Source organism: Procambarus clarkii, chromosome 23, assembly GCF_040958095.1.
Source record: "Procambarus clarkii isolate CNS0578487 chromosome 23, FALCON_Pclarkii_2.0, whole genome shotgun sequence".
NCBI classification, from domain to species: Eukaryota; Metazoa; Arthropoda; class Malacostraca; order Decapoda; family Cambaridae; genus Procambarus; species Procambarus clarkii.
The window spans coordinates 9,199,848-9,217,904 of record NC_091172.1 but is presented as its reverse complement, the minus strand read 5'-3'; the positions used below and the strand labels follow the sequence as shown (position 1 = coordinate 9,217,904).

The window sequence follows — 18,057 nt, the reverse complement described above, 5'->3', positions numbered from 1 at the left end:
CTTTACAGATAACTGCAAAGTTCACAGGAAATGACGCATCAAAACAGCTAAATGGCTCTGCAAACAATTCATTCAGAATAAGTGGTTCAGTTGAAACTAGCTTGAACTCGTTAGTACCAATGGCCATAACCAGTTGGCCTGGAGATCCCCTGGCCAACAACCCATTCCAAGGTCAGTCCTGCCACTGAGGTTGACTTACTTGCATTCCTCAGGTTGCCAAGGTACAGTGACTTCCATTGCTTCTTAGCTAAGCACTGGCCCCTTTTAAGATCTAGTCCTGTTGGGACCTTTTGCTCATTTTTAATTTTTTGTATTTTTTGTATTTGCTTCATGTAATTACCTAAGTGTAGTTACAGGATGAGAGCTACGCTCGTGGTGTCCCGTCTTCCCAGCACTCTTTGTCATATAATGCTTTGAAACTACTGACGGTCTTGGCCTCCACCACCTTCTCACCTAACTTGTTCCAACCGTCTACCACTCTGTTTGCGAAAGTGAATTTTCTTATATTTCTTCGGCATCTGTGTTTAGCTAGTTTAAATCTATGACCTCTTGTTCTTAAAGTTCTAGGTCTCAGGAAATCTTCCCTATCAATTTTATCAATTCCTGTTACTATCTTGTATGTAGTGATCATATCACCTCTTTTTCTTCTGTCTTCTAGTTTTGGCATTTTTAATGCCTCTAACCTCTCCTCGTAGCTCTTATGTGTGTGTGTGTGTGTGTGTGTGTGTTTCCTTCATGCTATTCACGAGTGGACTTTGCTAGCTTTGTACTTTTAACTGCATACAAGATGGGTGTAGGATGCATAATAAATGAACTAAATTAACTAAACTGCATGCACTCAGGGTGACCCTTCTCTGGGTGCTTGTTGAGCATATATAGAATAGGCCTGGTTCTGTTCTACATTTGTCCATTATTCCTTTCTCAAAATTTCTTTCTGCCTCTCTTCTCACTGCCGTGTAGTAGTTTTTTGCTTCTTTGTATCGCTGGTATTTTTTAGGGTTTGACGTCTTCCTATATTAATTCAATTTTTGTGTCTTTTGGTCTCTGGCCCTCTCACAATTTCTGTTGAACCAATCCTGTTTCCCTGTTCTACATCTCTGTTTTGATATAAAACTTGTTGTGTCTTTATCACATATTTCACAAAACTTGACATAGCTCTCATTTATTTTCTTACTTAACAGCAAGTCTTTACAATCAAATTCATTAAAGAACTTTCTAGGTTCCCATAGTGTCCTCTCCTGAAATCATTTTTTCTACCACTTCATTTTCCTCATTCTCTTATAGATTATAACACATTGCATACTTTATTCCCCAAAAGACATTGTCACAGTGTCACTTTTACCCAAGGGAAGGAGGTACTGTACTGAATATCAAATATTAATTTTTTCCTGGTGAATCAAATCCAGATTTGAAGGAACATTGCCTTCCCTTATTCTTGTAGCTTGTTTAATGTGTTTATACATGAATGTCTCCAGGATGAGGTTTACAGATCTACAGGTCCAAAAGTCCTCTGTTCTTGCTTCATAGGCCTCCCAGTGTATGGATTTAAATTTGAAGTCACCGAGTACCAGCAGTAGTGATCCATCTTTATCTGCTCCTTAATGTAATCTCTTTCATAATAATTTTGAGGCCATCTCATTTGTTGTCTAGATCTGTCTTTGTCCATGTGTTGCATGGGGGGTGGACTGTATGCATTTATGATTATCAGTTTACCATCCTGATAACAAATCTCCTGTGTTATTATGTCAAATTCTCGTGGATTGGCAATCATTTTTTATTTTATTTTATTTTATTTTATTTTTATTTTATTTTATTTTATTTTATTTTTATTTTATTTTATTTTATTTTTATTTAATTTTATTTATTTATATACAAGAAGGTACATTGGGTTTGTGAGAATACATAGCATAGTATTTACAATCTTGTAAAGCCACTAGTACGTGCAGCGTTTCAGGCAGGTCCTTAATCTAACAGATAATTTTAAGTAGGTAAATTCTATCAGAGTTAATAAAATGATAACAAATACATTGCAAGAAAAAAAAATGAGATGAGAGAGATTAGTAAGTATATTAAAGCACATTGGTATATTAAAGCTCTGATTGATTACATTGACAGCTTGATTGGTAATTTAAACAAGATTAATAGACACCATACAGCAGATTGACAGCACATATAAGAAGACAGCAATGATCACAATGATAAAGATATTCAGATTGGGTACATAAAGATTGGGAGATTGGGTAGCAATAGATACAGTGCAATTTTAAAGCAAAAGGTAAAAAACTATGAAGATGAAATTAGGTACTTTTTAGTATTTTTTTTGAATGACACAAAAGTTGGACAGCTTTTCAATTCAATAGGGAGTGAGTTCCATAGACTGGGTCCCTTTATTTGCATAGTGTGTTTACACAGATTAAGTTTGACTCTGGGGATATCAAAGAGATAAATATTTCTGGTGTGGTGATAATGGGTCCTATTACATCTGTCCAGGGAGAGTTTCAGAGCATGATTTGCATTTAAGAATTATTTTGGTTATCTTTAAGTGTTCTTTCACCAGCATGGCAACAACACCACCTTTCCTAATTTTTCTCCTCCATCTCCAAATAGAGCAGCTCCTCGGGGAATACGTATGACCTTATTTTAAACAAAACCTTTTATATTCTGTTTGGCAATAAATCCTCTAATCAAATAAATCTCAAAATAAACAATACCCAAATTTGTAACAAATTAGATGGCAAATTCCTTGGCATTCTCATTGACCACAAGCTTAATTTCCAGGGACACATTCTAAACATATCAAAAAAAGTTTCAAAAACTGTGGGCATTCTTTCTAAGATCAGATATTATGTACCACACCCTGCCCTGGTGACTCTCTATTACTCCCTTATCTATCCATATCTCAACTATGGTATTTGTGCTTGGGGCTCTACTACCCAAAATCACTTACGTCCTCTAATTACTCAACACAAAGCTGCTATTAGGACAATATCCAATTCTGGCCCCAGACACCACTCGGTACCCCTACTTAAATCTCTGAATATGTTAGACATTAAGTCACTGCACATTCTCTCATGTGTATTATACATATATAAAACGCTAAACTATAATGCCAATCCTGATCTCAAAAGCTTCATAGAAGGTTGTATCAGAACCCATGAGCATCACACCAGAAATAAATACAGTTTTGATATTCCTAGAGTACGACTTAATCAAACTAGAAATGCTCTACAAATCAAGGGGCCCAGAATGTGGAATGACCTTCCCAACCATGTTAAAGACTGTACCTCTCTCAACCAGTTTAAGTTAAAAGCGAAGCTATACCTAATAAATTCCCTGTAACCTACCTTACCCTTCTATTGTCAACCAATGTCTGTTTTTTTCTTTAAAGAGCGCTGTTTGTCGACATAATTGTATTTGTGCTGCTTTTTCATCTATGTTTTCATTTCTTGTTTTCATTCTACTCATTATGCTCAATTAGTATTAAGCTTGTCATTTAAGTTTATCAATACAATACAATACAATACAATACAATACAATACAATTTTATTTAGGTAAGGTACATACATACAATAAATATTTACAAGGATTGTTTAACTTATAGGTATAGCTAGTACATACAATGCCTAAAGCCTCTATTACGCAAAGCGTTTCGGGCATGATAAACTTAAATGACAAGCTTAATACTAATTGAACATAATGAGTAGAATGAAAACAAGAAATGAAAACATAGATGAAAAAGCAGCACAAATACAATTATGTCGACAAACAGCACTCTTTAAAGAAAAAAACAGACATTGGTTGACAAAAGAAGGGTAAGGTAGGTTACAGGGAATTTATTAGGTATAGCTTCGCTTTTAACTTAAACTGGTTGAGAGAGGTACAGTCTTTAACATGGTTGGGAAGGTCATTCCACATTCTGGGCCCCTTGATTTGTAGAGCATTTCTAGTTTGATTAAGTCGTACTCTAGGAATATCAAAACTGTATTTATTTCTGGTGTGATGCTCATGGGTTCTGATACAACCTTCTATGAAGCTTTTGAGATCAGGATTGGCATTATAGTTTAGCGTTTTATATATGTATAATACACATGAGAGAATGTGCAGTGACTTAATGTCTAACATATTCAGAGAATATGCCCGAAACGCTTTGCGTAATAGTGGCTTTAGGCATTGTATGTACTAGCTATACCTATAAGTTAAACAATCCTTGTAAATATTTATTGTATGTATGTACCTTACCTAAATAAAATTGTATTGTATTGTATTGTATTTAAAACGGGTCCATCTAATTACCCAAAGCTACCCAAATCTACTCAAAGCTACCCAACGCTTCCTAGCATTACATAAGTAATGAAGAACTATGATATATTTACTCACTATAATGTTGGTGCTGAATGTACAACATGAAAAAAAATATATTTTTACTCTGAAATAATAACAATTTATAACTAAATTGGGTCCATCAAATTACCTAAAGCAACAACATTGTCGCTTGGATCAACTCCTGTGGCGTCACCTGCTATTTAGTTTCTTCTAATTTCGTTTTAAAATTATATTATTTAAGAGTAAAAATGTGTTTTTTAATATTCTACATTCAGCACCAACATTATTGTGAGTAAATATATCATAGTTCTTCATTATCTATGTAATGCTAGGAAGCTTTGGGTAATTAAATGGACTGGAATACATACTGCTTTAGAATTTTGTTTTGTAATATTTAGTATGTGACAATAAAATAAATATTAGAATATCCAAAATAATATATTTATCTTATAAAAGGTCTCTGATAGACTATTCATGCACCAGCATAACCATTATATTATAGGACAAGTATTGATAGACTGGAAAAAATGCAATATGAAGCTCTCAGAATAATACTGGGTTGTCAGTAACTACTTTAAGTGCCTAATATAAAGAGATGAACTAGGTATGCTCATAGCACTTGAGTTAAAATATATATTTGAAAGCAATCTGATGATAGTACGATAGTTTGTGTATAGTACATACATACAATGCCTAAAGCCACTATTACGCAAAGCGTTTCGGGCATGAAAAACTTAAATGACAAGCTTAATACTAATTGAGCATAAAGAGTAGAATGAAAACAAGAAATGAAAACATAGCTGAAAAAGCAGCACAAATACAATTATGTCGACAAACAGCGCTCTTTAAAAAAAACAGACATTGGTTGACAATAGAAGGGTAAGGTAGGTTACAGGGAATTTATTAGGTATAGCTTCGTTTTTATCTTAAACTGGTTGAGAGAGGTACAGTCTTTAACATGGTTGGGAAGGTCATTCCACATTCTGGGCCCCTTAATTTGTAGAGCATTTCTAGTTTGATTAAGTCGTACTCTAGGAATATCAAAACTGTATTTATTTCTGGTGTAGTGCTCATGGGTTCTGTTACAACCTTCAATGAAGCTTTTGAGGTCAGGATTGGCATTACAGTTTAGCGTTTTATATATGTTTCTCATCTACATTAATGACCTTCCAAATGCCTCCCAACACCTCAAACCAATTCTATTTGCTGACGACACAACCTTCATTTACTCCAATCCTGACCCCCTTGCTCTAAATGCCACAGTAAATACTGAGCTAGAGAAAGTCCATCTTTGGCTAACTGCCAACAAACTCATCCTTAACATTGACAAAACGTTTTATATTCTGTTTGGCAATAAATCCTCTAATCAAATAAATCTCAAAATAAACAATACCCAAATTTGTAACAAATTAGATGGCAAATTCCTTGGCGTTCTCATCGACCACAAGCTGAATTTCCAGGGACACATTCTAAATATATCGAAAAAAGTTTCAAAAACTGTTGGCATTCTTTCTAAGATCAGATATTACATACCTCGCCCTGCCCTGGTGACACTATTACTCCCTCATCTATCCATACCTCAACTATGGTATTTGTGCTTGGGGTTCTACTACCCAAAATCATTTACGTCCTCTAATTACCCAACACAAAGCTGCTATTAGGACAATATCCAACTCTGGCCCCAGACAGCACTCGGTACACTTACTCAAATCTCTGAATATGTTAGATATTAAGTCACTGCACATTCTCTCTTGTGTATTATACATATATAAAATGCTGAACTGTAATGCCAATCCTGACCTCAAAAGCTTCATTGAAGGTTGTAACAGAACCCATGAGCACCACACCAGTTGTGCTTTTGACTTGTTTTGTAAGCATAGGACAGTGGGTATTATAAAGGCTAAGAGTTTTTTGAAGAAAAGATCGCACTGCTAGGTTGATGTCCTCTATGTTACCTAACTCGGACTCCCAGTTGACATTATCAGCAGCAGTTTTTTAAACACCGCTGTTTGTCGACCTAATTATATTTGTGTTGCTTTTTCAGCCATGTTCCCACCTTTCTTATTTTTATTTTTATTTGTTCTCAACACATTTTATACTTTAAACTCAATTAGTATTAAGTTTTAGTCTTTAATGTTTTTCCTGCCTGAAACGCTTTGCGTAATAGTGGCTTTAGGCATTGTAAGTACCAGCTCTATCTATAACCTACCAATTTTTGTAAAAATCTCTTGTATGTATGTACCTTACCTGAATAAGCGTTTATCATTTTTTTATTTTTATATATGTTTATAAATATATAATTACTGTGTTATTATTATTATTTGTTCTGGATTAGTGTATAATTGTGAATGATAAATATAGGTGGGTAGTATAATCTTGTAACCAAGTTCATGTTGTGATCAGACAATATAAAAATATAATTTACACTGAAGTAGTTTCAGGTAGTCACAACTATAATCTCAAAACTTGTGTACTGATATATTGATGTAATTAACAAACTCACATTAACCATAGAAAAGACAATACATTTTATTTGGTAGTAAATCATCAAATCAAATTCAACTTCAGATAGACAATGTTAGCATTAGCAATAAAAATGAGGGAAAGTTCCTTGGCCTATACATAGCCAAGAGACTGAATTTCAGCACCCACATACAACACAGCCTGAAAAGTCTCAAAAACGGTCAGTATACCTTCTAAAATCAGATATTATGTTCCCCACTCTGTTCTCCTCTCATTATACTATGCATTAATCTATCCCTATCTTACATATATGGTACCTCTGTGCATGGGTTCAACATCTGCAAATTATCTCAAACCCATCATTACCTAGCAAAAATCTGCTGTCAGAACTATAACAAACTCTGTCTGCAGACAACACACAACCCCCCGTTTAAATCCCTTAATATGCTAAACATACACTCTCTCCACACATTCTCATGTGTTATTTATAACATCAGTAATAAAAATGATGGAAAGTTTCTTGGCATATTCCTAGACAATAGACTCAACTTCAGCACCCACATACAACATATATCTAAGAAAGTCTCTAAAACAGTTGGTATACTCTCCAAAATCTGATATTATGTACCTAACTCTGCTCTCCTCTCACTATATTATGCACTAATCTATCCCTAGCTTAATTATGGTATCTGTGCATGGGGTTCTACCACTGCAAACCCCCTCAAGTCCTTCATCACCCAGCAAAAATCCACTATTAGAATAATAACAAACACTGCCTTCAGACAACACTCAACCCTCTTGTTTAAATCTCTTAACATGCTAAACATAAACTCACTCCACACATTCTCTTGTGTCAATTACATTTACAAAACCCTGTTCTTAAATGCAAACCCTGCTCTGAAACTCTCCCTGGACAGATGAAATAGGACCCATTATCACCTCACCAGAAATAAGTATCTCTTTGATATCCCCAGAGTCAAATTTAATCTGTGTAAACACTATGCAAATAAAGGGACCTAGTTTATGGAACTCACTCCCTAATTAATTGAAAAACTGTCCAACTTCTGCCCCATTCAAAAACAAAACAAAAAAGTACCTAATTTCATCTTCACAGTGTCCAACCTTGTGCTTTAAAATTGTACTGTATCTTTTGCTACCCAATTCCCCAATCTTTGTGTACCTAATCCAAACAACTTTACCATTGTGATCATTGCTGTTTTTCTTATATGTGCTATCAATATACTGTATTGTGCCTATTAATCTTTGTTAAATTACAAATCAAGCTGTCAATGCAATCAATCAGAGCTACCGATGTGCTTTAATATACCTACTAATCTCACTCATTTCATTTTTTTTCTTACAATGTACCTGTTATCACTTTATCATTTTTGCTAGAATTCACCTACTTAAAATTATATGTTAGATTAAGGACCTGCCCGAAACGCTGCACATACTATTGTTGGCATGGTGTTAACAAGAATGTTAACACCATGCTATGTATTCTCACAAACCCAATGTACCTTCTTGTACATATAAATAAATAAATAAATAAATAAATAAATAAATAAATAAATAAATAAATAAATAAATAAATAAATAAATTAATTTACATGTACAAAATCTTGTTCCTAAATGCTGATCTTGATCTGAAATGTTTCCTTGATAGGGGTAATAGAACCCATGAGCACCACACCAGAAATAAATATCTCTGAGATTCCCAGAGTCAGGCTAAATCTGGGCAAACACTCCACGCAAATAAATAAATAAATAAATAAATAAATAAATATGTTTATTCAGGTAAGGTACATACATACAAGTGATGTTACATTAATGGATTGATATATAGATAGAGCTAGTACATACAATGCCTTAAGCCACTATTACGTAATGTGTTTCGGGCAAGAAAAACATTAATATCTAGAACTGAAATTAATACTAATTGAGCATAAAGAATAAAAAGTGTTGAGAACAAATACAAATAAAGATAAAAAAAAAGGGGGGAACATGACTGAAAAAGCAGCACAAATACAATAGGTTGACAAACAGTGTTGATTAAAAAAAAAAAAAAAAAAAAAAAATAACAGACATGGGTTGACAATAGAGGAGTGAGGTAGGTTACAGGAAATTTATTAGGTAGTGTTTAGTTTTTATCTTAAACTGGTTGAGAGAGGTAGTCTTTAACATGGTTGGGAAGGTCATTCCACATTCTGGGTCCCTTGATTTGTAGAGCATTTCTAGTTTGATTAAGTCGTACTCTAGGAATATCAAAACTGTATTTATTTCTGGTGTGGTGCTCATGGGTTCTGTTACAACCTTCAATGAAGCTTTTGAGGTCAGGATTGGCATTACAGTTCAGCGTTTTATATATGTATAATACACAAGAGAGAATGTGCAGTGACTTAATATCTAACATATTCAGAGATTTGAGTAAGGGTACCGAGTGATGTCTGGGGCCAGAGTTGGATATTGTCCTAATAGCAGCTTTGTGTTGGGTAATTAGAGGACGTAAATGATTTTGGGTAGTAGAACCCCAAGCACAAATACCATAGTTGAGGTATGGATAGATGAGGGAGTAATAGAGAGTAACCAGGGCAGGGCGGGGTACAAAATATCTGATCTTAGAAAGAATGCCAACAGTTTTTGAAACTTTTTTTTTGTAATTTGCCATTCTTGCCTTGTTTTCCTGCAAACAGCCTTTTTATGCAGACAAGTATAGACCCAGAACTAAACCTCTTATCCACTATCTATGATAATCATCACTTCAATGATCAAAATTGCAGATATTTTACAGCACATGATGTAAACAATGTATTAACAGATAATCACAATATCTCTGTAATCAACTTGAACGTTAGATCCCTAGGTAAACACTTCGATGATGTTAGTGCCTTGAAAAGGGCGCAGTCTTTGGAACTCACTCCCTGATGAATTAAAAAATTGTCCAACCCATGCCCTGTTCAAAAGTAAGATAAAAAAGTACCTAAATTTCATTCTCGTAGATTCCTTACTTGTTTCATACCTATCAAATAAATCTCAGGATAAATAATACCCAAATTTGTAACAAAGAAGATGGCAAATTCCTTGGCGTTCTCATTGACCACAAACTGAATTTCCAGGGACACATTCTAAATATATCAAAAAAAGTTTGAAAAACTGTTAGTATTCTTTCTAAGATCAGATATTATGTACATTGCCCTGCCCTGGTGACGCTCTATTACTCCTTCATCTATCCTTATCTCAACTATGGTATTTGTGCTTGGGGTTCTACTACCCATAATCATTTACATCCTCTAATTACTCAACACAAAGCTGCTATTAGGACAATATCCAACTCTGGCCCCAGATATCACTCGGTACCCCCTACTCAAATCTCTGAATATGTTAGATATTAAGTCACTGCACATCCTCTCATGTGTATTATATATATATATAAAATGCTGAACTGTAAGGCCAATCCTGACCTTAAAAGCTTCATTGAAGGTTGTAACAGAACCCATGAGCACCACACCAGAAACCAATACCTTTTTGATATTCCAAGAGTACGTCTTAATCAAACTAGAAATGCTCTACAAATCAAGGGACCCAGAATGTGGAATGACCTTCCCAATCATGTTAAAGACTGTACCTCTCTCAACCAGTTTAAGATAAAAACTAAGCACTACCTAATTAACTCCCTGTAACCTACCTTTACCCTATAATGTTAACCTATGTCTGCTATTTTTAAACAATGCTGTTTGTCGACCAAATTGTATTTTTGCTGTTTTTTTGCCATGTTCCCCCTTTTTAATTTTTTATATTTTCTCAACACATTTTATACTTTAATCTCAATTAGTATTAAATTTTAGTCTTTAGTGTTTTTCCTGCCCGAAACACTTTGCGTAATCGTGGCTTTAGGCATTGTATGTACTAGCTCTATCTATAAATTCATCAATATTTGTATCACCCCCCTTGTATGTATGTACTTTATCTGATTAAACATTTTGAATTTTGAATATTGAATTTTGAATCTTGTGCTACCCACTCCCCCAATATATGTACCTAAGCCATAAAACTTCAGCATTGAAATCACTGCTATCATTTTATATCATTGTTGTTACTGTATATTGAATGCATATTTTTACTGCATTATACCTTGAAATAATCCTCAAATTATGCTACAATGTACTTATTGATAACCCTCAAATTTTACTATAATGTACCAAATAATCCTCGTCATATTTTCTTACCATGTATCTGTTAACAGTTTTTCAATTTTGCTAGAAATTACATATTTAAAATTATCTGTTAAATGAAGAATCTGCCCAAAATGCTATGTATGTTAGTGGTTTTACAAGAATGTAAAAAACATCAATGCTATGTACTCTCATAAACCCAACGTACCTTCTTGTATATAAATCAAATAAATAAATAAATAATAAACAATAATGATGATAATAATAATAATAATAATGTTTTTAACTTAAACTTAAAGACAATGTCTTAAAACTTAATTAAGACATTTCTTTACTAGTGTAATCACCTCTGTCAATTTATATTATGGTTATTTATTGATATAAAACCTTGCCAATTTAACCCTTTTCATCTTATCCTATATGTCAGCTTAATTACCTGCCCGAAATGCTGTGTGTGTTAGTGGCTTTGCAAGTTTAATTTAGTTAATTTATTATGTACCCCATACCCATCTTGTGGGCAGTAGTGGAAAGGGTTACAGAGAAATGTACAAATACCATTCTTATATAATCTCACCAACCCTTGTCCCTTCTTGTGAGTAAATTATTATTATTATGTATTATTATTTTTTGTGAGTAAATTGTAATTTAGGGTTGTTGTGGAGAATTGCCACTTGGGGCTGTAAGGCATTGACTGTCATTGATACTAGATAGGAATAATTCCTTCTGTCCTTTGCATAAATAACCAATTCTAGGCCTAAGATGTGCATTCATAGGCCTAATTTAGTATGAATATGTAGTATACTGGGTCTGAAGAAAGTTTGATTTAGTTGCCTTTTTTCTCAGATCCTCTACAAAATGAATACAAAACATAATTTTTTGGAGTTTAACAGTCCATATTTGGTACAACGGTTCATAGTAACTATAGGCTTTATAGTTTATTGGTTAATAAGTTTTACAATAAAGGGACTATACCTAATTTTACCCAATGTTTGAGTTATATTACTGCACATAATGGAGTAGGAAATGGAATTAAAATTTATAAGATTGTGGAATTGGGAAAATTAGAATACAATTACAGTACTGCAGTACTGTATAGAGCTGTATTACAAAGAAGCAGCATGATTAAGAAGGATGGCAGCATTGTATGGAAAGTTATGTCTCTATAAGAAATATTTATGTTCACTCAATACCTGTATGAGCTTCGGGTCATCTTGATCAATGGAGACAGGAGACTTCATGATCCGGTCGATGGGTATCACCAGGTCGTCTGGGCCAGGGTACTTAGCCACAGCTGCTGATGGTGCTGGAACAAGCGAGTGTACTAAACTTATTTACACAAGCCATGGTTGCTACTGGTTCAAGATTTATTCTATTATGTACTATTATTTTATTTATATTATTATAATAGATGTTACAGTGGTTAATTAGTAGAAAATGTATATTATATAAAGATACTGATACACAAAGTGTTTCCAGCAAAAATAAACATCAAACTAACACTAGTCTATCAGTATTTAACCAGAATACTGATCATGCAATAAACAGTTTGACGGGATAATTTCACCATTAGAAGCGCTAGGTTCAAAACTATGTTCATTATCTTAACAGAAACCCAATTGTCTTACTGTATATGATTTAGATGGTTACATAACAATTCTTTACTGCTGACCAAATACAAAGGGGTATCATACAACAGTCTATTATCAATATAACTGCATTAGAGTTGTCAGCAATAAAGATTATTATGAACATATTTTTGCTAAATTTTAATTTAAAACCTTGAAATCCCCTATAACTATTGAAGCTGTTTATAGATTTCCCAATACCAATACTGTATATTGTAAATGAATTCTTAAAAAAATTCTCAGGAAGCACTCATAAGCAATAAACTCAATAAAAATCACATTTTAGGTGATGATTTCAACATTAACCTTTGACAACAAAATACCCCAAATGTCAAGAATTTTCTTAACTGCATGATTTTTGTCAGATAGTTTAGTTATTTTATTATGCACCCCATACCCATCTTGTGGGCAGTAGTGGAAAGGGTAACAGAGGCACATAATGAGCCCAGGGACTGAACCCTACTATTCATTTAGCTAAGCAAGTTACAATCTTGATGAGCTAGTTACAAAATTCAATGCACATCATCACATCAACAATGGGCTCGAGACCGACCTCAAGTACAGTTTCTAAATTAAGGAACTGACATATGTGGAGAGCTAGTGTCACAATTGATATGTTTGTCCTGCACACCGCCCCCCATCCAGTGGGCAGCGGTGGATAGGTTACAATCACTTAGTTACGACCTACAGTTAGCTACATAGTCTTCCTGGCTTAAAAATAAAAAATAAAATGTTTATTCAGGTAAGGTACATACATACAAGAGATTTTACATAAATTGATCGATTTATAGATGGAGCTAGTACAAACAATGCCTAAAGCCACTATTACGCATAGCGTTTTGGGCAGGAAAAACATTAATGACTAAAAACTTAATACTAATTGAGTATAAAGAATAAAATGTGTTGAGAACAAATAAAAATAAAGATAAAAAAGGGGGAAACATGGCTGAAAAAGCAGCAAAAATACAATTAGGTCGACAAACAGCGTTGTTTAAGAAAACAGACATGGGTTGACAATAGAGGGGTACGGTAGGTTACAGGGAATTTATTAGGTAGTGCTTCGTTTTTATCTTAAACTGGTTGAGAGAGTCTTTAACATGGTTGGGAAGGTCATTCCACATTCTGGGTCCCTTGATTTATAGAGCATTTCTAGTTTGATTAAGTCGTACTCTTGGAATATCAAAACTGAATTTATTTCTGGTGTGGTGCTCATGGGATCTGTTACAACCTTCAATGAAGCTTTTGAGGTCAGGATTGGCATTACAGTTCAGTGTTTTATATACTGTATGTATAATACACATGAGAGAATGTGCAGTGACTTAATATCTAACATATTCAGAGATTTGAGTAGGGGTACCAAGTGATGTCTGGGGCCAGAGTTGGATATTGTCCTAATAGCAGCTTTGTGTTGAGTAATTAGAGGACATAAATGATTTTGGGTAGTAGAACCCCAAGCACAAATACCATAGTTCAGATATGGATAGATGAGCACTAATCTACTCCATCTATGCACTAATCTACCCCTATCTTAATTATGGTATCTGTGCATGGGGGTCTACCACTGCAAACCACCTTAAGCCCATCATCACACAGCAAAAATCTGCTATCAGAATAATAACTAACTCTGCTTTCAGACAACACTCAGCTCCCTTGTTTAAATCCCTAAACTTGCTAAATATTAACTCCCTCCACACATTCTCTTGTGTCAACTACATTTACAAAACCCTGTTCTTAAATGCAAACCATGCTCTGAAACTCTCCCTGGACAGATGTAATAGGACCCATTATCACCACACCAGAAATTAAATATCTCTTTGATATCCCCAGGGTCAAACTTAATCTGTGTAAACACTCTATGCAAATTAAGGGACCTAGTCTATGGAACTCACTCCCTAGTGAATTGAAAAGCTGTAAAACTTTTGCCTTATTTAAAAGCAAAACCAAAAAGTACCTAACTTCATCTTCTTAGTTTCCTACACTGAGCTTTAAATTTGCTCTGTACCTAGTGTTACCCAATCTCCTAATTTTTATGTAATATCAAACAACCTTATCATTGTGTTCATTGCCGTCTTCTTTTATGTGCTAGCCATATGCTGTATTGTGACTACCAATTTTTGTCAACTACCATTCAAGCTGTCATTGCAATCAATCTTATATTGTTTCTGCTGTATTGTGCCTACCAATTTGTTGTCAACTACCATTCAAGCTGTTATTGCAATCAATCTTAGCTACCTATGTGCTTTAATATACTGTACCTACAATTTTCTCTCATCTTTTTTTTTCATTTCATGTAATCTGTTATCATTTTTTTGTCTATAAATTTTGCAAGTATTTACCTCCTTAAAATTTTCTTAGATTAAGGACCTGCCCGAAACGCTGCGTGTGCTAGTGGCTTTACAAGACTGTAATTACCATATTTGTATCCTCACATTCCTTATGTACATTCTTGTATATGCATAAATAAATAAATAAAATAAATGAGGGAGTAATAGAGCATCACCAGGGCATGGCGCGGTACATAATATCTGATCTTAGAAAGAATGCCAACAGTTTGTGAAACTTTTTGATATATTTAGAACGAGTCCCTGGAAATTCAGCTTGTGGTCAATGAGAACGCCAAGGAATTTGCCATCTAATTTGTTACAAATTTGGGTATTGTTTATTCTGAGATTTATTTGATTAGAGGATTTATTGCCAAACAGAATATAGAAAGTTTTGTCAATGTTAGGGGTGAGTTTGTTGGCCGTTAGCCAAAGATGGACTTTATTTAGCTCAGTATTTACTGTGGCATTTTGAACAAGGGGGTCAGGACTGGAGTAATAGAAGGTTGTGTCATCAGCAAATAGAATTGGTTTGAGGTGTTGGGAGGCATTTGGAAGGTCATTAATGTAGATGAGAAAGAGGAGAGGGGCCAAGTATGCTGCCCTGAGGAACACCGATGTTGATGGGTAGGGTGGGAGAAACTGAATTATTCACAGAAACATACTGGAGCCTGTCAGTAAGGTAAGATTTGAGGTATTGCAGGGAGTGTCCTCTGACTCCATAATGATGTAATTTAAGAAGAAGGTTTTGGTGGTTGACAGTATCAAAAGCCTTATGCAGGTCCACAAATAACCCAACAGGGAACTCATTTTTATCAAGAACTGCATGAATCAAGTTAATTATACTAATAAGTGCATCGTTAGTGCTTTTTTTGGGTCTGAAGCCATATTGACAAGAGCTAAGTATATTGTGTTTGGCTTGATAAGAGTAAAGCTGCTTGTAGATTAGTTTTTCAAATATTTTTGACAAGTTAGGCAGGATTGATATAGGTCTGTAGTTGTTAACATCTGTGAGATCACCACATTTGTGGACAGGGGTTACTCTCGCTTTTTTTAGAATATCTGGAAAGGTTTGGAGTTCAAGTGACTTGTTGAAGAGCAATGCAATAGCAGGGGCTAATGATCTGGAGGCTTTTTTGTAAATTAAAGTTGGTATCTGTTATAAATAAAATATATGGTGGGCTCGCTATGGGGAATCTAGTGCTATTCAGGGGTAAGGTCAGTCAGAATAAAGATGTATCTATTTGGGGAGATCAGTAAGGCCCGGCCCCCATGGAAACTAGAAGTAGTGCTGACTACTTGGCTACACAACAAGGTCAGTCTAAGGAATGATCAAGATCTCCTACACAGGAAGAACGATACTCTTATAATTCATGTACTTATTTATTAACCCCTTAACAGCCCCCCATATACATTCACACCAATAACAATAATAATAATAACTTTACCACACTACCTTATGTTAAAAGCCTTGGTCCACATAAGCAGGATACAAGGTTTTACACAGAACACAAGCTAGGGTAAAGCTCTACTACTGAATAACTTGAAGTTAGAGTCAGCTTAGGGTAGGGGACCACGTGGTTCCAATGGGACCCCCTTTAGAATAACTAGTAATATAAACTCTAAAAACACCTACTACACACAAAATATACTACTCTACACATAGAACATGAGTATGCCAGATATTGCATAATAACTCAGTTGGTACTTATCTTGAACAAGACACAGAAATAAGGAAACGAAGAGGAAGGAGGAGGGAGTTCCTTTCACCACAGCCAGCAACCAGACAAGATGGAGTCTCCCTTTCCTTCCCCCCAGCTGGCTGCTGCCGGCAGACTGCTCAACTAATCGTACCACAGCCCTATACCAAGTTTACTCAGGTTTACTTTACAAATGATTAGAGTATTAGTAAACATAGTTGGTGCCTATGTTATTATTTAATAAAACGCATTGCCCGAAACGCATTGCGTAATAGTGGCTTTAGGCATTGTATGTACTAGCTCTATCTATATATCAATCCATTAATGTAACATCACTTGTATGTATGTACCTTACCTGAATAAACATATTTATTTATATTTATTTATTATTTATATTTAATAATCAACCCCCAGCTCAGTCTTTAAATGCTCTTTGAGAAACAAGAATAGTCTTACGTCTGGCAGGGAAGATACAAACAAAGACACATCGAGTTGCGATTTATTACTCTAACGTAGCTTATTTAGTTAAATTTTGACCTCTGGTTTCCACTGAAGAACCCAGGGTCGTAACAGTATCTCCTCAAGGGCACTAGACTTGGTTTTAAGGGAAAGGATTATCTCATTAACGTCAGTGAAATTAGTAGGCTTTAGGTACAGAGACTGTGGATAGTTACCTGTAAGATAGTCCCTAACATCAGTACTGGAAGATGGAATATCATTTGCAAGGAATGACCCATTGGAAGAGAAGAACCTATTGAACTCAATAGCAGAATCAGAGGCTGAAAGCTGACCATCGTTATTGGCCAGGAGTGTTGGTTTGTTATTTAAAATCTTCTTAGATCCCAATATTTGCAAAATTGTGCTCCAAGTTTTTTTAATGTTGCTCTTTATTTGGGTAAATTTATCCTCGTAGTATTTAGTTTTGGCTCGTCTAATTATTTTAGATAGCAATAACGAGTAATTCTTTGAGAATTCTTTGGAGACGGTTCCTAATCAATACTTCTTCTCAAGGTCATGTTTTTTATTAATAGATTTAAGTATTTGCTTTGTAAGCCAAGAATTGATAAGCCAAGGATTGTTAAGCTTGGTTCCTTCTTTGATAATTACTTACTTACTTACTACCTACAGTTAGCAAACTGGGGATGTTTGGCTAAGATTGGCTACGAGGGTGTGTATCCACATACAGACTGGCGAAGCGACTCAATGGCTTGCTGACTTCTTATGTCCCTTGCGCCTTCAGCCTGAAGTTTTCAAAGGAATTTGTTGACTTACTGCGGGGAGCACGGGCCACAGGGATAAGAGCCTCGTTGGACATAGAATCACTGTTTACCAACGTACCTGTGGATGAAACAATCGGGATGATAGCGGACAGAGTGTATCGTGATCCGGCCTGTACTCCTCTTGACATACCAGAAAACATTCTAAGGAAACTACTCCAATCTTGTACTAAAGA

General features: G+C 34.9%; 1 protein-coding gene across 1 annotated transcript in view; it reads right to left on the bottom strand.

The window, feature by feature from the left end:
• The window catches only part of LOC123764046 (protein Star), a 77,501-nt gene that overhangs the window by 14,498 nt on the left and 44,946 nt on the right, over positions 1-18,057 (bottom strand). Inside the window, exon 3 of the mRNA XM_045751532.2 lies at positions 12,149-12,261. Within this exon, the coding sequence (XP_045607488.1) occupies positions 12,149-12,261 (113 nt within the window). The remainder of the gene's footprint in view (positions 1-12,148; positions 12,262-18,057) is intronic.